Source organism: Ahaetulla prasina, chromosome 15 (assembly GCF_028640845.1).
Source record: "Ahaetulla prasina isolate Xishuangbanna chromosome 15, ASM2864084v1, whole genome shotgun sequence".
NCBI classification, from domain to species: Eukaryota; Metazoa; Chordata; class Lepidosauria; order Squamata; family Colubridae; genus Ahaetulla; species Ahaetulla prasina.
The window spans coordinates 973,507-997,793 of NC_080553.1; the positions used below are offsets into that span (position 1 = coordinate 973,507).

Genomic DNA, 24,287 nt, shown 5'->3' on the forward strand with positions numbered 1-24,287 from the left:
AAGCCTCTGCTCCCACGGAGAACGCCAGAAGTTGCCCAGCACAGAACAAGAACTCTCTGACGCCCACCCGGCTCAGTGCAAAGCCGCCCTCGACCTCCCCCCCGCTTGGGGGCCTACGGGGGACAGCGGGACCATTTCCCTCCTCCTACGAATGGTCGCGGGGGGCTCCTGGCCGGCGAACCGAGCATCTCCCCTTCCTCTGCTCCTGGGGCAGAAGCGGAGCGGCCGGCCGGGCTCTCCCACCTGGCCGAGGTTGCTGCTGCTGTCGTCGCCGCTGCCGCCGCCTGGGTCTCCGGAGTGAGAGCTTCGGCGTCCCTCTCCCACTCGGGACTCCCCTCCGGGACCTCCTCCTCTTCGGCCAGAGCCTCGTCCTCGCCGCCCTTCTGCTCCGCCTCTGCAAAAGGAGGAGACGCCGGGGCGGCCTCTCGCAAAGCCGGCCGGGGGCGGCCTCCGAGCCTCCCCAAGCCCTCCGCAGTCTCCGGCGGGACCGGGCAAGCCGACGTCAAGCGGACTCCGAGCGGCCCGGCTCCAGGCAGGTCCCGGCAGCCGACGGCTCTGAGCTAGAGGCGGCCCCTGCCGAGGAAGGCCGAGAGGTGGGCAGCTCTGTCCGGCTTCTCCGCCAGCCCGATCAGAGGCCGGAGCCAGGTTGTTCCGCGGCGGCTCCTCTCTGGGCGTCGGGCTGAGCGAGCGGCCAGGGAGCCCCTCGCTGCAGCAGCTGCCGCCGGGCCAGCCGGGTCTGATCCGCAGGCGCCCCCGGCAGAGGCGCCGGCTGGCTTCCCGTGACTGCTCCGAGGCGGCAGCTACTTCTCGGCTCGCCGGCCGGCTGCCCCCGGGGAACAGCAGCACCTACCTTCCGGCCGCCCCTCCGACTCCCTGCGGCCGCCACCGGCCCGCGTCGCCTTGGCCCTGCGAGCAGAGGGGTCTTCGCTGTCCGCCGAGAGGAAGCCTGGCGAGAGCAGGAGAGGCGAGGGGGAGCTCCGCAAAGCCCCGGCCGGCCCCGCGCCCGCCTCGCCCGCCCGCTCACCTGCCTGCTGGAGCAGCGGCTGCATGATGAGCCGGTACTGCAGATCTGCAGGGAGAGAGGGGGCGGGGTCAGGGCGGGGGCGGGGTCAGGGCGGCCCCGCCCCTCACCCCCTCACCCCCCCGCCCGCACCCTGGTTGCGCCGCTTCAGCCGGTCGACCTCCTGGTGCAGCTGCCGGAGCGTCTCGCCGTGTTGCTGCTGCAGGAACTGCAGGCTGCGCTCCAGCTCGGGGGCTGCCCGCCTGGAGGGCGGCGTGGGGACGTCGGCCGGGCCGGGCCCGCCGGGCGCGAAAGGCCGGCCGGGCCGCTCCGCCTGCCCCGCGCGCGGCCAATGCGGCAGGTGGCCGAGCGGCGGGAAGCCCGAGCCCTGCATGCGCTACCACTGCCCGGGGCGCATCGCGGGAAGCCCAGCAGGCGCCGCTCGAGCCTCGCTCGCCCGACCGCCGCCGCGTCCCCGTCGCCAAGGAGACCGGGGGGGCGCGCGCAGAGTCTGCGGGGAGGGGAGGGGCCGCCTGCACAAGCTCTCCCCGCGGGGCCGCCGAGCAGCTGCTGGAATCGCCAAGCGGGGGCAGCCGAGTGTCCCGCAGACCCCGGGCAGCCCGCGCAGGTGAAGAGACCCCCTCAGTCCCCCCCTCCCCTCCGCAAAGAGCAGCCGAGCCTGAGCCTCTTCCCCGTCTGCCAATTGGGTCCAACACACCTGCCCGTTGCCTTGGCTTCCCCTGCTCTGAAAACTTCTGCCAGGACTCCATGATGGGCTGGCAGCCCCGTGGAAGCCACAAAGGGCTGCTCAGAAACCATCCGGTTCCAACCGGGGCTCAGGTTGTCCTCCCAGGGAAGGGCAGCTCCATCATCCGGAGACACTGCCTGACTCTGCTCATTCTGGGCCTCTTGCAGCTGGATGTTCAACTGCAACCAAAGCCACATTTCATGGCTGGACTTTACTCTGAGCAGCTCCTTTAAAAACCCACTTTAATGCAGGTTTGTGGTTAGGGTTAGGGTTGCAATTGGTTGCTTCTGCGGAGCCTTCCTGGCCCCTCCTGCTTAAACTCTTTGGGATGACCTGCTCCAGGTAGAATTACTTGACCTCACTTTAGACCTGTGAAGGCACCTTGTGTAATTTCCGTGGAAGTAAACAGGGCAGGAAACTTTCCTTCCCTCTTAGCCGGAGAGAACAAGACTCTCCCAGCAGGCAATCAAACCTGAATTTCTCTATGGACGGGAGGGGAGGGGGGAATGCCACACCTTGCCTGCTGGCCTTAGACTTTTAAAAAAATAGTCTTGTATTTCTATGCTTGTTCTACAAACAGAAGCCTAGAATTTAGGTAATAAAACGTCCTTCTTCGTGATCACTATTTTGTATCCATGTGGTGCTCAGAATCAAGGTTAGCCAATTTTTCAGTCACTAATTCTTTTCTGTTCATTCAGCCTGAATGAGGGCTGTTGGCAGCCTGCCATTGAAAGGGGATGGAAGGCATCGGGTGTATGAGGGAGGGTTGCCAGGGGATATCATGAGATGAAACCAAGCCTCAGGCTGTCCCATGGGAAACTCTGGCTGCTTCAAGGGAGACAGAGGAATGCCAGCTGCAGAGACAGGGACAGTTTCCCAAAACAATTTGTTAGCCCCTAACTGGATGGTTCTTGATTGGATGGGGTGGGGCGGAGGGGACATGGAAAGGGTAGCTATATGCTGGATAGAAAAACCTCAAATCCAGCTTCGCTTCTTATGGGCCTAAGAATTTTTCTTTTCTAACTGGGACAGCTGAAAGCTGGACCCCACCATCAGCAAAGGACCCCACACACTTCTACTGAAAACCAAGCACCGTTTGTGCAAGTGAATGGGTCCTCAAAGGGCAAAATGAAGCCAGCTTGAGTTGGAAGGCTGCAAGGAGAACGAAGCAACAGCTAGCTGTGGGCACCGGATGAAGGGCTGACTGCAGAAACTGGCACAGCGCAAGCAGCCCTGCCACACTGGGGACACAAAGTGGCTCAGGGCCCCTGCTTTTTTTTGGCTTCCCCATGCCACCAGGAGTTTCCCAAGATCATGGTGTTTTTTTAAAAAAACCTTTTATCAAAATAGAATGTATACACAGCAACAATCTGACAGGCATAGAATTATACCCTCTGTGAACACGCACCCAGGAGAGTCTGTGCCCCCAGCTGAAGGTAGGGCTCACTCGGGCAACTTCTGCTGTCAATGAAACTGCCTTTTCTCAGTCAAGACAGTCATCCCGCAGGCAAAGAGAAGGTATACCAAGAGGAGGAGGAAGGTGCAGGCTGCTGGCCCAAGGCAGAACCAGGAGGCCATGAAGTAAACTATCAGTATGGAGAAGAGAGTCCTGTAGCTGGCCAGAAACCTCAAGCTGACTCTCGGCCGCTGAATACACCCCGAATGCCACTTGGTGCGTGGGCTGCGCTGGGAATTAGCCACCAGAGACGGGTTGGTAAGGTGATAGCGGCAGAAACCGCCAAGGAAATCTTCTCTGGCACAGAGTCTCTCCATCTGACTTCCAAACTGAAAGGGACAAGATGAAATCAAATCAAGATGGGGGAAATGAGATTGAAGCCCCAATCTCAGAAGATTTAGCGCGAAAGCCAAATGGGCAGACAGCCCCCTCGCTCAGGGATGAGCCACAGCAAATAGCTTAGCCAAAAAGTCCCCGTCCCCCTCCCCCCCCGTGGCCTCGTCCAACATGCCAAGGGCTTCTAGTCCTCACAATGAGATGCCAGCCTCACGTAGATCTACTCCGGTATCTAGACCCTGGTGGCTGGGAAGAGGCCAGTCTGGAGGGGGATGGAATGCAAAGGCAAAGGGGAGGAGGGCCGCTCAATGGCCCGGGAGCCCAGAGGTCCACTTACACGTTCGTTAATGGCCAAAGACAGACGGAAAAGCAGACGGACCAGGGTGGTGCTTTCGTAACTTCGGATTGGCTGAAGCTCTGGATCTCCCTGGTAATCTATCTGGAACTTGCGCAGGCCGTTGATGATCTAGTACAAAAAGGAAAACTTGATTTTGAGACCGTCCATCCCAGACAGAATCTGCAGGAGTGCTGCTACAACTCAGCCTCCCAGCTGAGCTTGACAACTGTGTGAATTAATCACATTCTCCTCACACAAGTTTTCCTGTAATTTTTCCAGTGAAATTATTTTTTAAAAAATGACTTTCAGACAAACCTTCCTGTAAGGTAAAGGTAAAGGTTCCCCTTGCACATATGTGCTAGTCGTTCCTGACTCTAGGGGGCGGTGTTCATGTGGCTGGCATGACTCAACGCCAAAGGCGCACGGAACGCTGTTACCTTCCCACCAAAGGTGGTCCCTATTTTTTCTACTTGCATTTTTATGTGCTTTCGAAACTGCTAGGTTGGCAGAAGCTGGGACAAGTAATGGGAGCTCACCCCGTTACACGGCAGCACTAGGGATTTGAACCGCTGAGCTGCTGACCTTTCGATCGACAAGCTCAATCACCTTGTCCCTAACCTTCCTATAAAGCAACCTCAAATCTCCAAAATAGCCCTACGTCAAATGGCATCATAGGTTACTGACCCCCTGCCTCCTGACTGTGGGGAAGATAGTCAGTCAATGTCCTGGATAATGACCCTTCCTTTGGGCCCACCTAGACCTCCAGCAGGGCAGATCTTCGCTTCCAGCAAAGGTCGAACTCTCGGTAATTCACAGTGCTTTTTTTTTAAGTATTCCCTGCCTTCTTCACCCTTCAACAGTGTTTTGTGTGTGTGAAGTGTGAAAATATTCAGTCCCAAGATGATACTGAGCTCTGATTATTGTAAACGACAGAAATGTATAGTTTTCTGAATAATCTGTTTCCCATGTCAAAATGTATGTCATTTTCTTCTTTCTTATGTTTGTTCTTGAGCCCTTTCACTGTAACAAACCATCTACATAGTTACCAATAAATGTATTAATTTTACCAGGCACATAAAACAGTCATTTTGGGGAAAAAGGAAATGTGACTGACTCCCTCAGGGATGGAATCAGAGCAACTGAGCAGCAATGCAACAAGCGGAAAAGTGTTTGGCCTTAGTGACAAACTGAATATCAACACCTCACCAGGCTCTGATGGCAACCACTGAGAGTTATTAAGGAGTTGAAAGCCGAGATTGTGCACTTCCTAACTACCATACACAACCGGCCTCTACAGTGGGCCTCTGCAATTGAAGACCAGAAGGGAACCCGAATGTTTAAGAATTGGCTTATGGGGAGACACAAACATTTTTAGGCCTGCTTCCTTAAAATCTGTTCCAAGAACATAGCGGAAATTGCTATAAACAATACAATTACTAAATACAGAAGAGTAGAGTTGGGAGGGACCTTGCATGTCTTTTAGCTCCAAGCTCTCAAACAGGAGATCCTACACCATTTCAGACAAATGACTGTCCCCATCTCTTCTTAAAAGCCTCCAGCGATGAAGCTCCTACAGCTTCTGAAAGCAACTTCTGTTCCACTGGTTAATTGTTCTCACTGCCAGAAAATTCCTCCTTAGCATGGATTGTTTCTTGTCCTGTTTTAGAAAATAGACTGACACCCTTTTCTTTCTGGCATCCACTCAAATAGTACAGTACAGTCAGTCACCCCTAGTCCTTCTTTTCACTAGACCAGACCTAGCCAATTCCCGCAACCGTTCTTCCTATGTTTTAGCCTTCAGTCTCATGATCATCTTTGTTGCTCTTCTCTGCATTCTTTCCAGAGTCTCAACACCATTTTTATATTGTGGTAACCAAAACTGGATGCAGTATTCCAAGTATGGCCTTACCAAGGCTTTATAAACAGGTACTAACACTTCACCTAATCTTGATTTTATCCCTGTGAATGCAGCCTAGGACCACCCTGGCCCCATTCCATCTGTGGATCTTGCTCAAAAATACCTTCACTGTCTAATTAAACTACTAGGGGCTTCTGAGGGTATCAGTAGACATGTAGATAAGGGAGATGAGCTACCAGGCATCATTGTCTGAAATTTTCAAAAAGTCTTTAAGAAAGATTCTCATGAAAGACTTCCCAGGAAGCTCAACAGCTATGGAAGATAAGCAAAGCAGGTAAGCAAGTGGCTGGTGACTAACAAGCCAAGAGGGACAGATGGACATTCTGAATGGTGCCTTTTAACCTATTCACAAATTATTTGGCCAAGTTTGCTGATAAAGCTAAATTATTTGGAGTGGTAAAGACGATAAGGGACCATGGAGAGCTTCAGTGGGATCTCTACATGTTGGAAAGTGGAAGTCAATATAGGCAAGTGTAAAGTGGTACATGGTGGTACCCAAAATCCCAGCTAGTCATCCAAACGGATGGGATCGCAGCTAGGAGTGAGCAATGGGATCTCAGCGCAACAGCAAACACTTCAATGAAGGTGCTGATTCAGGGTGCATCTGCTGTCAGAAAAGCCCCTCCCCACATGGGAGGGATAAGAAATGGCTGCACACTGAGAGGCCAGCGTCACAATGCCCTTGCATGGATCCCTGGTGCAACACATCTGGAATACTGTGTGCGGCTGTGGTTGCTGCACCTCAGAAGGGGTCAGACAGAGCTAGAGAAGGCCAAGAGAATCAGAACCAAGGAGGCCAAGGGGTGGAGCAGCTTCCCTGTAAGAAAAGGCTGTGACATTTGGGCTTTTGAGTCCCAAAAGGTGAACGAGGAGACATGATGGAGGTGTACATGGTGTGGATAAAGGGGAGAAGCCGTGTTCCCTTCCCACAGGTCGCCCAATGACAGGGAATCCTGCAAGAAGCAGGACAGATCAAAACAGACAAGGAAGTGGGAGAGGAACTGCACTTTCTCACTTGCAACATTCTGTTAATGTAACCTTACAATCAAGTACAATTAACTAACCTGGTGGTCTTTCCTGCCTGGTGTACTTGGTAAGGCTGTCGATCCCTGTGCAAGTGATGGACCACTGGGAGAACAGCCCGCTGGACTGAATGGACCAGGGTCAATCTATCAAGGCCCTGCTTACATTCTTATGTGCACTGCTGCTTTGCACAACTTCCTGAGCAGGTCACTGGCCTACCTGGTACCTCCCAAGAGGCGTGAGTGTTAGCCCATCTTCGTCCTCGATGCAATCTGGCAGCAACTTCTTCCCGTTCTCCTCTGGAGCCCCTCCCCTGGTCAGGATCAGCTGGCTGAGCTGGGCTTCATTCAACTGGCAAGAATCAAAACAGGACACCCCTATCTATTACACGTCAACTGCACTGTTACATGAGCAAATGTGGGAGGCCTTCAAACGCAAGATGTCATGGTTCTCACATCAGTCCTCCTTGAATTGTAAAATTGTAAATATTAAAATATTAAATATTTTATTAAAATAAAATAAAATTGTAAAATTGTAATTGTAAAACCAACAATTGTCTCAGAATTTGGAGATTTTGGACCCTGACTCAGTGAAAAGGTTACCACAAACCATTCTCTCCCTCTAGAAAATATATGTCGGCAACTTTAATAGCATTCTTTCTCAAAATCCCTTGTTAATTAAACTGAAAAAGCTGCAAGAAAAACAGGGAGGCTTCACTCTGCTGGAATGCTTTAGCAGCCACTCACCCGCAGAGAAGGGGCAGCCCTCCCCCTCCCAGGACAGGACAGGAAAGTCCCATGAGCTCCATGCGTCAAAGCAGCGCAGAAGCCTCCGAGAAGCCTCTTCTTCAGCTGACTTCTCCAGAGATGCCCAAAAACTGAGGGCTGGAACAGGCTGACCTTTATTAACCAACGGCCAGGAGCTGAGCTGGAGTTGCAGCACTGACTGGGGCCCTAGAAAGAGCCTAAAGAACTCAGATTCCTACCCGAAATATCTGACATAAATATTCCAGGGCTTTCTCCAAGTATTCATCTGTTTTTCGAATACTCTCTTGCCCCATTTCATCCATGTCGTTCCCCAGGTAGGAGCCGTTCAGGTCGCTCGAGCCAAACCCGAACCAGGAGAGGAAGGACTGGCCGGGGCTGGCCTCCGCTGAACGGTCCGAGAGGGACCTGGCTGATTGCTGGGCCTGGCCGATCAGCTGGGCTAGTCGTAGCACCTGGATTGGAGAACGGCAAAGTCAGGGCAGCTCAGAAGAAGAATGAACAGCCTCAAGAGGCCCCCTCGGATAGATAGGAAACCAGGATGCAGTTCCCAAATGTCTTGTTGTGGCTCCAGCCCCCCACCCGGGCCTGGCCCCCTGCCAGAAAGTGACTCAGAGAGTGAGGGGGAAGGGCCGTCGGGGCTCCCCTCTGCAGGGCCGGCCTCTCTGGCTCAGCTCCAGGAGCCAGAGGCAGGCGGTGATGAGGCCTCTGTCTCCTGTATCTCCCCCAGCCCAGGCAACGCTTCCAGACCCAGCTGTGGACAATCAGTCCTGGTTACATCCCAAGTTTCGTAGACAAGAGAGGCGGGAACAACAAAAGAAGGGGTGGGGCAGGCCTAGAGAGTGCTGAGTCATGGACCCACACCCCACAGGGTATAAAAGCAGGAGGGGCTGCTCTACTACTTTGTGACGGACAAAGCAAACTGATTGGAGAAAACTTGAGCTGGACTATTTGACTGATCATTTGGCCTGGATTGCTGTTTGTTCCTGACTTCCTGGTTGCTCCGGTAACATCAAGGAAGATAAAGGAAACCTTGGCAGACGTTCGCTGGTCTGCTGCCAGAGCTGATAGCTGCCGTGGACTAAATTGCTGGCTAATTGAGTCAGTTCACGTGTCTCCTGGACTGGGGGGGTGGGAACAGAACATGTCTGGCTTCTGTATGTTTGCGGTTTTTTTTTTTTTTATTATTATTATTATTATTATTAAATTTATTTGCGACCTATCTAAACAGAGGGCTACTCTGGGCAGCTGTCAATAATAAAATGTCAGGAAAAATGTAAAAATAACAATAGCAAAGGAATAAAACAATAAAAATTAACACTGGAAGTGCAATAATATTAAAGACGATGTGTCAGTTTTGAAAGGCAATTTTCTTTCTTGCTTCTTAACTGCCACATATTTTAGCTGGGGAAGTTGGGAGGGGATTGTTGTTAGAACGGTAGAAAGTTAGTCATAACAACACTCCATTTTCAAGGACATCCTGCGCCTGATGTAGACTGCCTGAAGATTGTATCCAATTGAGTGTGAAGAGTTGATTGGACAATGTGATGAACTGGTGGGTATGGGGCAGGGCTGTGAACTGTCAACTGGAAAACCTGGAAGCTTTCAGTTTCAGGTTTTCCCAGCTGTGCCAACATGACATCTCTAATAAATTGGAACTTCAAGCCTCAGAGCTTTATTTCGTTGGGGGTGTTCCTTGGATCCCTGACACGATGGGCGGAGAGGGAAGGGGGGCCAACAAGCAGAGTCAGGCCTTCAGGCTTCTGCGGAAGGAAGGACAGCAGGCAGGGTGGGGGCAAACCTCACCCGGGAAGGAGAGGACATCCCAGAAGGTTGGTACTATGGCAGAGAAGGCTCTTCTCTTGGATCCCGTCCGTCGGAGTTCATTGACCGACGGGATCTTGGCAGGCTTCTTCTGCCGGCAGAAGTAGGATGGGTTTGTCTTGGCGGACGAGAGGTTCATCAAGTTAATCTGGCCCTGTGCCATAGTGGGGGAGGAGGGGCTTTGGTGCAACAGGCCCAGATTTTTTATGTTAAAGGGCCACAGTTCTATTGATGGAGGGGCTTCCCCGTTCACTCAGCAGCGCCAACTAACCTACCAGGTTTCTGACTTCTGTCCCAAACATCTGCCTGTACTGGATGTCCTGCCCTTCGAGGCTGTATACGTGACTTTTCACTTTAAAGGAGGCGTCCGTGATGGCGGGAGCCCGGCCTGACAGGAAGCTGCCTCCGAGCGAGGGAGTCAGGAAGAGGCGGTGCTGGCGGTGGGGAAGGCTCAGATCGGCTTCCAGGAAGAGCTGCTCTGCTGCAGAGTGAGATGGGAATGACCAGCCAGCCTCAGGCCTGGGAAAGCCCCTTCTGGCCACCATGGAATGGGGCTGCTTCCAAGCCCCGAGGAGCTGGCAGGGGCTCAGGCTCTTGCGTGGCCGCCCTGCTGCCCAGGTGCGTTCTGGAGTACCGTTTATCAGAAAGGGGTCTAGAAGAACCTCCAAAGTGCCCCCTCCTGATGCTGCACTGGTTGCAGCCCAGAGAAGGTGGGGTGGGGGCATTTCTTACCTCTCTGGATCATCTCAGCCAGGTGGGGCTGAGCAAAAACCTTGGCCATCCTGAACACCATCAGGGCATTCTTGGGGCTGACCAGGTCTGTGCGGAGAGCTCGGTTCAGATAGCTGACAAAGAGCTTTGTGTAGAGCAGCAGGTTCTCCTGGACAAAAGGCTCCCTGGAAGGAAACAGCCCAGCGGAGGGCATGGTCAGTTGCTTTCCTCTCCAGCTGAGAGGCACCCAGGACGATCAGCTCCAGCAAATCCAGGTTACACAGGTGTGGCTTTTCCTGGCACCACAGAGACGACCGGGCACCTGAACAGCTGAGCAGGGCTGCAGAAAGACCGTCGCACTACTGGGACATTTCTATGGGCCCCAAGGCTCCCATGTAAGCAGCAACGGCCAGGGCTGGAGAGAAGGGTGGCCAGAAAAACACCCCAATTCTCCCCATACATCCTACTCAAGGTGACTCAAAGACAGCGCAGCCACACCCGTTGCTGCCTCCAGCCCCCTTGAATGAGCTCACCCAGGCAGCCGCTGGAGGGCCAGCCCCTCCATGCCCCCCCCCTCTTCCCAACCTGGCTTATACTGGGAGCAAAAGCAGAGGGCCACATCTGCAGGGGCTCCAAGGGCCCCAGCCCAGGACGCACCATTTCTCTGATACACTACGAGTTGGGGCCTCTGTGCTTGGTGGCTGTTTCTCCGGTGCATATCTCCAAGGCTGTAAGTAGCTTAACCACATCTCCAGAACCTGCAGGAACAAATGGGATGTTTAAATGTATGTCTGCACTTGAAGTTTTCTTCATCAACCATGTCGCGAAGTTATGGCTAGGGATACCAACATCCATCCCACGAAGTGGATGGGGCTACAAGGTAGACCAGATGTGGACACCAAAAGTTATGAATACTGAAACTACTTTTATTACATGTAGGCTTATGGTAATATGGAATAGGACAACTCACATGGCCAACTCACCATGGGACAATTCACCAATGCAATTTAATTATTTAAAATAATTAAAAATTAAAAATATTTTGTCATTCACATTTCATTTTGTCCCTCCTTTTTTAATGATTCTATTCCACTATTTCTTCAATATTAGTGTAACTCTTATCCTGCAGCGAGTTGACCATCCGAGTTGTCCTGGACCCATAGTAACAGGATCTTGGACTTTGCTCCCTTCCTCCGTTGCCTTTACCCAAAAGAGAATGAAGCGAGATCCAGTGAGATGCCTTCTCAAACTCCTTGCTTCGGCCTGAGATTCCTCTTATCTGCCTGCTGTCTTTCTCCTCTTCCTCAGAGTTATTCTCACAGCTGCCTTGTGTTAGAGGATTATCTCATCATAGTAAACCAGGCTCTTGAAAATCATTTGAATATGTTCAATTGTTCAGCACTGGAATTTATCTAATTCAACAGATAGAATTTATCTATCTGTTAATAAGTTTGGACTTACCATACCCCTTACAGAATTGCTAAAAGGGTTGTCAAATGTCCCTGGAAACACTGGGGTACCCCATGAAAATGAACGGGGTCAACTCCCTGCCTCTACTAATGGGAAGGAAAGACGCTGCCCTTTTGTAGGGCCAAGATTTAATTAATGGGTTCAACCTGGGCTGCAAATGTTATATGCCATGATAGTTATTGCATTTCCTCGGGGCTCTTCATTGTTTTGTTCACTGTTGTTAGCTGTATTTTAAAGAGTCACTTTTCTCATTCCCTCGTCTTAACTTCCAGTACAAAACTTGCTAGTTTTCCCTTTTGGCTCTTTCAATTATATTTATGGTATATAGACCATATATTATTACTTTAACGAATAATCAGCTGACATGTAATTTAATAATTTTTCTTTATGGTATAAATATCAGTAACTATACTGATTATTATTAGTATTATATAGGATAATTTACTGTAGAAGCCGAGTGATATTTTTAATAATCTTGGGGGTTTTTTTTAAGCACCGCTATTATTTTACTGACTGAGGCTGTGCAACCTGATCCTGCTTTACAAGGCATGGCAGAACTTCCAAGACTTCCTAGAAATTAGCAGTACCAATCCCATCCATGCTCTGCAATCCAAATCCTCACCCTGAAAGGACCAACATCCAAACGGTACCTACCGCTCTGAAAGACGCATCCAGAGGCCAGTGACCAAAGCAGTGCTGAAGAAATATGTAGAGCTTCTGCTGAACAAACCGAGGGATCACAATCCTGCAAAGACACCCCACAAAGTTAGCCAATCGGTCCCTATAAGGAAAAAAGCACTTTGCCCCAATGAGAGGCGTTGCAGAGGAGACAGCTACACTTCAACTGACAGGCCAGCTTTAGGCCTCTTGTAATAGCAGAGTACCACACAGGGAACAGCTGGAGGAAGGAAGATTCTGATTCAATGTTAGGTACGATCTCCTTAAGGCAGTTTGACAAGGCACCAACTCCCCAAAAGGTGCAGGGCCCTCTTTTCACGGAGGAATTCCAGCAGCAGCTGGACACTCAACGGCCCGGAGGGCTTTCATTTGGCTTATTCCAGGGACTCGAGGCCTCAGCGCCTCCTTCCAACTCTGACTTCCCGTCAAGCCGTCCGAGCAAGTATCTTAAGAGATTAGTTGAAAGTTTCAGTTCTACAGTTCCTAGAAAAATAACAAACCAAACTTAACCTTTTGGTTTATGCTGAAAAATTCAGAGGGGAAGGGAAATTGGAAAAGAGAGCTTTACGAATTTGGGGGTAACTTTTTTCTTCTCTTTAAAGAGCAGAATTGAGTTTTGATGAATACTGAATCAAGGAGTTGCTACTTTAGACTATCGGCTCAAGATGATGCCAGGAGTAGGGTTCCTCCACGGTTTCAAGAGCCCGGAATCTCCTCAGCCTGGAGATCATTTTAACTAAAAACAACAACATCCGCTCAACCAAGCTGTATGCCAAGGCAGTTTGATTTAAATCAGAGATCTTCTATGTGTCAATATCTTATAAAGTAGCCACACGCAACCCTCTTCCCATCTTAAATGCTTCAGACAAAATACACCCAATAACTTCCAATTTTTGGTTAACTTCCATAATCCCTGAAAATCTTTCCTCCAATCTGTCTACATTTTCTGTGGCATCCAGAAGCGTCCCAGACATTTGACCGCGGGAAAGTCAAATAGAAGAAATACATCCTGCCTCTTATTTATAGCAATATCACTTTATTATTATTATCTCTTTTATTCATTAAACATGAAACTCAGTCAACTGAACATTCAAAAATGTGTCAGAAATACCATTGACTGGTGCTAATGGTTGATACGGGTTGCTGCCAGCGTCCTAGGTATCAACTAAGTACCTTCTTAAGATGTACAATGTTCCAACGATAAAATATTTTATATAAATTTTCTTTGTATGTTGCCAACATTGTCAGCTTGTGATGGTAGGTGCCTGGGTTGGTTCACAGAGGCTAAGCCACTACTGAGCTGAAGGCGGTAATCCCATAACCATAAGGACCACACTGGATAGAAGTCCAGGGCCAGCCACAGGAGCCCAGCTGCCCTTTGGTGTCAGGAAGGCAGGATCAGGTTGTTGTTGTTATTATTATTAATATATTATGAATTAATTAATAATTATTTATTGTTATTGATTTAATCTTCAATTCGATTCAGTCTGAGTCTGGTAAAAGCTTAACAGTTCAAGTTCTAATCGACCTAAAACCTATTATTATTATTGCTGTTGTTATTAATTTGTTATTAATCAGCTTGCAGTAAATGTATACTTTCAAACTGATTTTTTTCCTGAAATTAAGGCAAAAGATTTCCCAATGCACAAAAGTAAATTATGCTTGCTGAAATACAGAGTATACAAAGATGGACATTTTAATTTCCACATTGTTAAGCACATTTGCCATCACACCACTGAAGGAGAGAAACCTACATGAGAACAAGAGGGATCTGGCAGTACAAAAAACTGTTATTTTGTTGAATTTGTACATCTTTTATTCAAAGCTCAGGAAAACCAATACTGTTTCTCAACCTTGGTAGCTTGAAGACTTCAACTGCCAGAATTCCCCCGCCAGCCTAGCAAGGTTGAGAAGCATTTTTCTAGCCAATCTCCCAAGAAACCCAGGTTTTATTTTCTCTGTTAAGTACAGACCTTTTGAACTCCTCTAGTGGACTGGCAGTGTGGGAATGCCCTGAAGGAGAAATCGGTTCTGACTTTACGCTGTTGCTGAAGGCGTGTAGATGCTTCAGAAGCAACCGGATAACCAGGACGTGTTCCTCGGTGGGTTTGAAAGACTCCTAGATTGAAAGCAAAACAGCAGAAGACAAAGACAAAGAAGGTGAAGGAGAAGGAGAGAAATAAAGTTAGGTCCCCACCACAAAGAAAGTCCAGAAGCAGCACAGAAAATGCACCCAAACCAAGAACATGCACACGTGTGCGCGTGCGCACACACACACACACACACACACAAACCTCATCTGGGGCTAACTGATTCCAATGGCTCAGTCAAAAATGAGCTCAGAAAGAAAAATTGGTTGCTACTAAGGAGGGAGCAATTTCTGCCCAAGGGAGAGTGGACTTGGCCAGCTCTCCCTACTTCCTGGACACACGAGCCCCAGTGGATGAACAGACAAGGAGGGTCGCTGGAAAGGACCAAGTACAAGCTCTGTAGAGCAAATACAAGGAAGGGGTCTTCTACGTCTCCTCATGAGCGTTTTCTCCTGGCTCTCACCCATCTTCTATTTGGACATGAACTTGGAAAGCCAATGACCAGGGGAACAGGGCTCGAGGTACCTCATGCAAAAGAGCCCCATCCTCCCTGCCTCTCCTCGGGACCTTGGAATTCTGCCAATTAGCAAAAACCAACCGACTGAATTCATTTGGATACCTTCTCTTGGATCAAAATATTGTACCTACCATCTATTTTTAGGAGGGGAAATTTACCGTGTGAGGAATTCACAGGACTTTGCAAAGGATGGGGTTTTGAATCGTTCATGCAAAAGAACAAGGCATCTCTCGGTCAGGTAAGTTTAGGCTTATAGATTACTGCTATCACATAGCCACACATGGGGAGTTTGAAGTAGACCTTTTCTTTTAGATATACATCCAAGATGTAAAATGTTATCAAACCCCGTAATAGGGCTCTGACTTGAGCTACCTAACCATCTATGTGACTCAAATCAGAGAACGATGTGGAGCAGCCTTCCATCCTTCCGAGTTTGGAAAAATGAGGTCCTGGATTGTTGGGGGTAATATGTTGACTCTGCTTAGAGAGGGCTCTAAAGAACTGTGAAGCGGTATGTAAGTCTACGAGCTATTGCCATCACCGCCAGCTTGCTACTCTCAATTGGGGCATATCGCAAGGAGGGCTGCTGTCCTTACCTCTGAATAAAGAATAAAAGGCCCCTGGAATGGCTGAGCTGACCTACCAGGCTGGGCCAAAATGAGTTTGATTTGGTTTTGGCTTAGTGTGAAACAGCTATGTGGTAGATGAGGGGCCAGAGCCCACTCTAGTACAAGCCCTAAATCAGAGCTTATGACATCAAGTGGTAGGTAAAATGCTCCTTCTCAAGAGAACCACAGATGTCGGCCACAAATGTTACAAATGAAGAACTAAAGGATGCAGAGAATCTGATCCCAGCAGGACCGGCTATGCAGAACTCACTCACAGGGCTTCCTCCTCAGGGTCACACCAATTAGGATGGGATAGGATTTTTAGCTGTGAGCAGCTGGCTTTGGCTAGAAGTGAACTGGTACCCCTCCCGTGGATAGATCTCTGGAGCCCAGAGGCCTGGGGTGCTCACCTTCTCTTCCCAGGAGCATCGAGGGACGTGGGCACATGGAGCCTTCAACAAAGCAAAGACCAGCAGGGCCCATTTCTTGGTCTGAGCTTCTCCTAAGCTGTGGTGGTTCCACAGACTTCTTGCTGTGGCTGGACTGCTGCCTCCATACCGCCCTAATTCTCCTGGCCTTTAATCTTGCTGGATGGTTATCTAACACCACAGTAGCAATTATTACTGCAGTGGGGCCTGAAGACCCTGGCCACTATCTCATGTTCCTGACAGTCTCTGGAGAGCTACCCCCAGTTATTGTTGCTGCCGTGGGGAAAGGGGAGAGTTATTTGCCTCCTGTCTGCCTTGCAGGTTTTAGGTGCCTCCATTTCAACAGATGTTTTGTTTAAAATACAAAGAAAATGAAATGAAATGAAAAGGTGGAAATACTTGATATGTATGGAGGGCCTGGTGGCTGGATTGGACAGGATGGATGCTGGATAAAGAGAGTCGGTAGTGGAGAACCTCCAGCTGAGAGACAACAGAAGAAGGGATGGGAAAGGGAGTAGGGGATGGGGAGAGAGAGAGAGAGAGATGAAAAAGGGAAGAAAGAAACAAACAAACAAAAAACCAGTGAGAATGGAGTCAGGCAGATGGGGATGAAAGACAAGGGATGAGTCCCCTGGAGTCAACCATCACACAGCCAGAGCGCTGCGGCCGCTGTGCCTGCGAAGTAACACCCTCTGGCACTCCCCATGTTTCAATCATAACCATCCCTAACCAAATTCTGGCCACCTGTTCAATTTGCACCGCCCTGGCCTAGAAGTTAATCCTAGCTTGCTTCTTGCCTCTGAATAGTCAAAACAGGTAGGAGGCAGGGCTGTTACAAAGGAAGGAAGGAGATCTCTGGAGATCACACAGGATTGGAAAACTCACTGGATCCCTCCAAGGACTTTTGTAAGAGAAAATGCATCTAGAGTAATGTGAAGCCTCATGTTCTGTTTCCCTTCCCCCAATACTCCCAGCAAAGAGTCCGTCAGAGGCCTTCCTTTTTTTTCCCTTTTATTTACATAGATACATGTCCTGGCCACGTCTACCCACGGGCCTGCCAAGTTTCTGGAGATAACGAGGAAATTATAGATAAGGCCAGAATTACTCACGAATATATTCTTCCCTCCATGAATTAGCTTGCGCCAAATTCATTGCTTTGTCCGAGACAAAAAACCAGGAAGTCCCGCCTCCTATTTATAGTCTCTGCAGATGTCACTGCATGACAATTATGACTTGGCTTTGTCCCAACTCTTCCGCTGCTGCGCACGCCGATCAAGCCTTCGTAATCTTGCGTCCCTCAAAACTGTTCTTGGGCGTTGCCAAATCAGAAGAAGGCCGGGAGAATCAGGCCTTGCCGGCCCTCCCTTTGAGTGGGTGCCAGGGAGGAGAGGGCTCAAGAGAAGCAGGGCTTGCCAGGTCTTCTCCTCATTTTCTGAATCATCCGAGTCCAGGAGTCTGGGTCCAGGAACCTGGGTCACAACACTATCCTCACCGCAGGGCCCTTCCCCGGGCTGACGATCGGGATGCGGTCGGGCTGGGTTCTGCTCATGGAAGGCCTGCACCAGGTCAGGGGCATGAGCGTCGGAGGCATCTGCAGGAGAAATCAGTCCCGTATCCCTTCCACGCGATCAAATATTGGAAGCGACCCTTTAGCCAGCGAGAGTCTCGTGCGCTGTGGACTTGTATTCCTCCGACCCGTCCTCGGCGACAGTGGCCAGGTGCTGTTGGGCACCGAAGGGGACTCGGTGTGGCCTCAGGAACCAGAAGGGACCGGTGAAAACGGGTGGATCCGCATGGATCGTGGCAGGGTCAGTCGGTAGGCTACCGGGTTGATGACTGCCTCGACAGGGAACGGGCCGATGAATCGGTGGTCCAACTTCTTTACCGGCGGTCGGACGGGAGGTGTTTGGTGGAAGCCACACCGGTCTCCAACTGCCAGCGGGCGTTGCCCGTCGGGAGCGGTCAGCGGACGTTGTAGTCCTCCTTTGCCCGATTCAGCTGCTGGCGTACCAACTGTTGGACCGCATGCAATTCCGTCAGGAAGGTCTGCGTTCGGGAACAGGAGAGTCGGTGGTGCCAGAGGAAGAGCCGCGGATGGTACCCACATTGGCAAAGCGGGGTCATCTGAGTAGAGGTGTGCTGAGAGTTGTTAAAAGCAAACTCCGCCAGAGACAGGTAGTCGGCCCAGTTGTCCTGTTGCTGGTTGATGAAGCAACGGAGATACTGTTCCAGTATACCGATGACCTTCTCTGTACCCCGTCGGTCTCCGGATGGTGCGATGGCGACAGACATACCTGCACCTCCAACGCGCCATCAGGCTCTTCCAGAAGCGGGCTGTGAACTGAACTCCAGCGGTCCGAAACCACCCTGTCCGGTAGACCATGGAGGCGGAAGATGTGCTGCAGAAAAGGCGGGCGTTTCCGATTGGTCACGCTGTGATTCGGGACGGCGTGCGTGCCCACCGCTTTCTGGGGCAAGAAGCGGCGGTGGCGGGCTCCCACAGTACAGGCACAATCCCCTTGGCGCCCGGTTCCGCTCCTGGGCTGTTAGGCGAGGTCTGGCCGCTCCCAACTCCATGGGCTCTTCCGCAGCGGTTACAAAGCGTGGGCGACCCTGGGTGCTGGTGGTGCAGGAAGTGGGGTGCAGATGTCGACGGAGGGTCCCGGGTGCGACGGGACGGTCGCCGTTGCAGACGGGCATCGAGGCGGAGACAAAGGGCACCAAGTTGTCAAGGGTCCGCGCGCCCACGCTGGCCAGCTCGTCTTGCAATTCCTCTGAGAGTCCCTCCTGAACGCGCCCACCAGCGCTGCATCATTCCAGTCAGAGTCCTGGCACAAAAGACGAAATTGATGTACTCCTGCAGGCGTTTCCCTTGACGGAGTTCCTTAAGGCGCCTGGTTGCCGTCAGCATTGACGGGGTCCTCATACATGGTGCGTGGGTGCTGCCAAAACGCTGTTGGTCCGCCAGCAGGGGCTGTCCTGGAGCAAGAGGGCGTGGCCCACGGAGCAGCCGAGCCGGAAAGAGGGTTGATCACCAAGGCCACCTTAGCCCGGCCGTCTGGGAAATCCTCTGGCCTCATAGCCATGTAGAGCTGGCACTGTCCCAAGAAAGTCGGGAACATCTCAGGCTGCCCAGAAAACTTATCCGCACGGTTATCGGGCACTGCGGCGAGGAGGAGGAGTGGGAGGATGGGGGCTGCAGGCACATTCCTGGCAGCAAGTTGGCCTGCCAAGTGAGCCACTTGCTGCTGGAGCTGTTGATTAGCCGCTGTAGCTGCTCTAACTGCTGCTGTACCTGCTGCTGATCCATCTTTGGTGGAAGATGTTTTAGTCAGGTCTCGGACAAAATGTTCTGTTTCCTTCCCCAATACTACCAGCAAAGAGTCCGTCAGAGGCCTTCCTTTTTTCCTTTTAATTACATAGATACATGTCCTGGCCACGTCTACCCACGGGCCTGCCAAGTTTCTGGAGATAACGAGGAAATTATAGATAAGGCCAGAATTACTCACGAATATATTCTTCCTCCATGAATTAGCTTGCCAAATTCATTGCTTTGTCCGAGACAAAAACCAGGAAGTCCGCCTCCTATTTATAGTCTCTGCAGATGTCACTGCATGACAATTATGACTTGGCTTTGTCCCAACTCTTCCGCTGCTGCGCACGTCGATCAAGCCTTCGTAATCTTGCGTCCCTCCAAAACTGTTCTTGGGGCGTTGCCAAATCAGAAGAAGGCCCGGGAGAATCAGGCCTTGCCGGCCCCTCCCTTTGAGTGGGTGCCAGGGAGGGAGAGGGCTCAAGAGAAGCAGGGCTTGCCAGGTCTTCTCCCTCATTTTCTGAATCATCTGAGTCCAGGAGTCTGGGTCCAGGAACCTGGGTCACAACACCTCACTTCAGTTAACAGTGTGACTACATCTGAAGTCTTATTTCGCAACAAATCAGAATCCATAAGTTTGACTTGGTTCTGTTCATACGAAGAATTGCTGTTAAAGTTGTTTAAAATGTGACCCCAATAGAACAGAGGAAGTGTTGGTTCACAGTAGAGTAGTGTGCTGCAGCTGTTCTCCTTCTGCAAATTTCTTCCCCTTCCTCTGTAGCTTACCCGCTCGTTAAACCATAAGCATTTCTCAGGGCACATGCTTGCCACATCTGGTCTTAATGATATAAATGATATGAAAAAGTAGTAACACAGAACGCCCCAGAAAGGCTTAATTTGAACCAAAGGGCTTTCAGGTCTTTTCCATCCAGATCTCTTGCACAATTATTTTGTTATTTTCAGATCCAGAACTGGCAAGTCCTACAGACCGCAGAGAAACAGCCTCTGCCATCAAGGAGAGACTGCCCGTCGGTTATGCAGTTCTGGAAGGAACCCAGGGTGGGAGAGAAAAGCAAGGCAGCCATCCACCACTTAATTCACAGGACGACGTGTTGACTCAGCCTTCCGACCTTCCGAGGTGGGTAAAATGAGGACCGAGATTGTTGTGGGCAACATGCTGACTCTGTAAACTGCTTAGAGAGGGCTGTAACGCACTGTAAAGCAGTATAGAACCTAAGGGCTATTGCTGTTGTAGGCTGCACTATGGCAAGGAGTTAATGGCCAGTTTAAGCATTCTGCCCCTATATCATAGCGTATAAAATTGTGGGCCCATCACCTAGAAATACCTTGAAAATGAGAAAACCAAGTACCAACATTACTTCACAGAACAGAATCACTTTCACATACAGCAAAGATGTAATATTTCACTTTTGTAGAAACAAACCTATGTCCATCTGATGCCTTGTACATCACCTCCTCCACCCAAACAAGTCGGTGTGTCTGGAGAAACAGCAGTCTTTCTGCACCTCCAGCTGTTCACTTCCAACTTCTGAGCATCGGCAGCATTTAAGAACTCAGCAAATTATCTCTCGAGTGCCAACAGGATGCAGAAGGGCATCAGCCCTGCTCAGCTGGCCAAGAACCAACCAGAGTGGCAAACAACCATGGTGCCCACAGGAAGGGGGGGGGGAGTTCTCAAGGAACCACCCAAGAAAACAAACCCTGGGGAAACTCTGTTTGACACTATTGAAAATCAGTCAGTCAATCAATCAATCAATCCCCTGCTCTGCTTGCAAATTCCACTATTACTGCAAGTCCGTCTCTGTTGGAGGGGAGAGGCCAAAAACTGGGCTCCTTTGCCAGCTCCCAGCTGGGGGGCATAGAAATGAAGTGGACCTCTCCGGGATTCTAAGCTGGCAGATTGTCTTAATGACACAAGCCTTCCAGAGCAGCAGGGCTGCCAGTCACGGCAGGCAGCGAGGGACGGAAGCTGGGGCAGCATAAAAACCTAATGAAGAACAAGGAAAACAACTGGTTGCAATCAGCTGAAGCCACTAATTAGAAGTAAGCAGCCACTTCAGGCACAGAAGGGAGTGGATCTTTCAAAAGCTCCCCCCACTTATGACTGTATGACTGTAACCTTGTTGCTGGTATCCTTACGATTTATATTGACTTATATTGACTATTTTCTAATATGATTTTATTGCTTATTTGTTCCCTATGACTATGATTAAGTGTTGTACCTTATGATTCTTGATGAATGTATCTTTTCTTTTATGTACACCAGTGGTAATCAACCTGGTCCCTACCGCCCACTAGTGGGTGTTCCAGCTTTCATGGTGGGCGGTAGGGGTTTTGTCCGATACTGAAGCACTTTCCTTTTTTTTAATTTAATTGACTTTTTAAAAAATTTTCATAGCATTATTTAAAAACATTTTCATTAGGTTTTCATAAAATTCCCCATGACAATTTAAATTTCTGATATATTATTTGTATCGCCTGCGCATAAGTTTAGTTCATGTTGCATAAGTGAAACTAATTGGTGCTATAGTGCGACCGCAAACAAAAGAGCCTCATCCCAGAGTAGTTCGCACATCTCCCCCCCTCACCACCCAGCTGTAACAGACAAGCAGAGCTGGTAGCTGGCATCCACACCCCCAAATCCAATCCACGATGCGCGAGAGTCATGCGCAGACGACAATACACGGCGCATTACTGTGGAACCGGTGGGCGGTTAGAAAATTTTTACTACTAACAGAGATACAAAAGTGGGCGGTAGTATAAAAAGGTTGACCACCCTGAGAGCATATGCACCAAGACAAATTCCTCGTGTGTCCAATCACATTTGGCCAATAAAAAATTATCCTCTCCTCTCCTCCCAAAGCCTCCCAGGCAGCTAAGTCACTTCCCTCTTTCAGTAGGCAAGGAGATGGGATGCTTGTAGCGAGGCATAGCTGTTGAGGGGCTTCACTGAGACAAAGCCCTTTTGATCCGTTTCCTCCACTTAATGACCCCAATGACAACATGCAGAACAGGAACTGTACTTCCAAGGCCGCTGCTGGCTGGGAAACCCTGGGAGTGAGGCACAAGGTGAGACTCCAAAGAATTCTGTATTTCTGGGAGTATTTCAATATATTTGAAGGGAACGTTCCGAGATCTAAAACTGCTCTTCGTTGCTGTTCTACGGATCAAGAGAGAGACTCATTCTCTCAGCCTGCATTGCAGGTTAAGAAGATGGATAAGAAGGAGGAGCCGTAGGGGTTATTACAAGAGCTGATCCTGCTGAACCCCAAGGTGCAAGGAAAATTCTGTTTATTAGCAAGAAAGAGGCAAATGTTTTTCTATTTCAGGAAACTTGGAGACAATTCCATTTGCCAGGCTTTCACTGAGCAATTTTATTTTATTTTATTTTAACTCAAATTTAACAGAAAGATTATAGAAATGCCACACTGTCCCATTCCTGCATCATGTCAGTTTGCAATTTCCAAGTCTCTTTGCAGCTTTCCAAATATCAGATTGGCACCAGTGGGTCTATCCCACCTAAGCTTTTCACCGGCCTTTATCTAGCCCAGGGTTCGGGATGCATGAAAAGACTGAGCAGGAACCCCACTGGCCCTGCCTGCACTTCCTGCTGCCAATGGCTGTGCAAAGTCCAAGGAGATGAAAGGAGGCCCACATCTCCACCCGGCGGCCTGCAGCCCTGTCAGACACCCAAGGTTGGCACCCTTCCCCAGGCTCAAGCAGGCCAGAACCGGCCCCTCTGCTTTCCCAGCCATAGGCCTCTTGTCCCTGTGACGGCTGCTGCCAGTCTCCTCCCTCACGGCTCTGTAGGGCCCCTTTAGAAGCCCTTCCAGTGGGCCTGGCGGTGAACTCCAGGGGTTATAGCAGCCAAAGCCCTTCCTTTGAGCAATCTGTCCCACCCAGCCTTACCAAATCATTGCCTAATTCCAGGAAAATGAAGGCGGCCGCTGAAGAGCTCGCTCCATCCCGACTCTGCCCAGGTCCTTCCCTTCCCCCAAAGGAAGCACTGTCCCTCTGCTTACCTTGATGTGGGGAGATTGCATCTTCTGATACATGTCCAGCGAATAGTGGTGGAGCCACATCTCCACAAAGACCTGAGGAAGAAGGGACTCAATCAGGGGGCGAAGGGAACCCCAAAACAAGCCACTTCAGGGAGGGATAAGGAGGGACCGATCTGTCAGATCACTCCTCATCTTTCCAAGACTATGACTATTGGGCAACACTTGCCACTAACATGTTTTTGTTTACCTTTTTTTTTTTTTAACCAATGTAAGTATCATTTGTCCTAATTATCGGCCCTAATAAGCTGAATCGTACCCGCTCAAAATATGTAGACTAAAGGATAGTTGTGTTTCAATTTGTGGGCCCTGTACGATTAAGATCATCTGCTCATGAAGGCGCAAAGGAGCCCTCAGCTCCAAAGGAAATGCCGCAGGGGCCCCATGGCCCCAGGCGCAGCCGCTGCAAGAGAACGGCTCTCCCTGCTCTCCTGGGCCAAGGAAAGAGCACCAGCGGCTGCCCCCAAGGTGGAGTGAGCCGCTCTTGAGGCCACCCACCTGAAGCAATGTTTCCGACCTCCAGATCTCTTGGGAAGCGGGGTCTGCATTCACCGAAGTCTGGTGAGCGACGTGCCTTTTCAGGAGACTGGTGGGATGCATCCCGTAGGAGGTGAAAGGCATTGTGGGAGAGCTTTGAAATGGAGAAGGCCAGGTCAAAAGAGAGCATCCAGACACACCAGCAGGAGGAAATTCAAGGCCAGAGCAAGCAAGCAGTTTCTCAGGGTGCTGCCTCAAACCCGATTGGGATTGGCTCTTCTGACACCTAACGGAACAACCTGACCTCCCTCCAGTTTTACCCACTGAAGTATACACTGGCTTTTACTCCCATTTTTAGAAATGATTTGCTAAATATTCTAGTCAGCACTATTGAAAAAGGCCAGAGGTTCAGTGTGCTGCTAAATTGCCATTGTTCCTAGAATACATTTTAGTCAATTAATCTATTCCTATTTGCAGAAAATGAAAACAGGAACGATTTCAGAAATGGCA

At 50.2% G+C, this 24,287-nt stretch overlaps 1 protein-coding gene across 9 annotated transcripts in view; it reads right to left on the reverse strand.

The window, feature by feature from the left end:
• Positions 1-3,078: 3,078 nt before the first annotated feature.
• SMPD4 (sphingomyelin phosphodiesterase 4) overlaps positions 3,079-24,287 on the reverse strand; it is a 30,958-nt gene continuing 9,749 nt past the window's right edge. For 6 of the 9 annotated variants that reach the window (XM_058158263.1, XM_058158260.1, XM_058158259.1 and 3 more), the window contains 12 exons: positions 23,799-23,931; positions 23,265-23,336; positions 16,308-16,388; positions 14,239-14,384; positions 12,242-12,332; positions 10,775-10,875; positions 10,139-10,302; positions 9,682-9,887; positions 7,804-8,037; positions 7,038-7,169; positions 3,878-4,006; positions 3,079-3,533 (listed from right to left, as the gene is read on the reverse strand). In XM_058158263.1, the coding sequence (XP_058014246.1) occupies positions 3,213-3,533; positions 3,878-4,006; positions 7,038-7,169; positions 7,804-8,037; positions 9,682-9,887; positions 10,139-10,302; positions 10,775-10,875; positions 12,242-12,332; positions 14,239-14,384; positions 16,308-16,388; positions 23,265-23,336; positions 23,799-23,931 (1,810 nt within the window). In that variant the 3' untranslated portion in view covers positions 3,079-3,212. The remainder of the gene's footprint in view (positions 3,534-3,877; positions 4,007-7,037; positions 7,170-7,803; positions 8,038-9,681; positions 9,888-10,138; positions 10,303-10,774; positions 10,876-12,241; positions 12,333-14,238; positions 14,385-16,307; positions 16,389-23,264; positions 23,337-23,798; positions 23,932-24,287) is intronic. The other 3 variants (XM_058158265.1, XM_058158262.1, XM_058158261.1) reach the window with 1 other exon arrangement.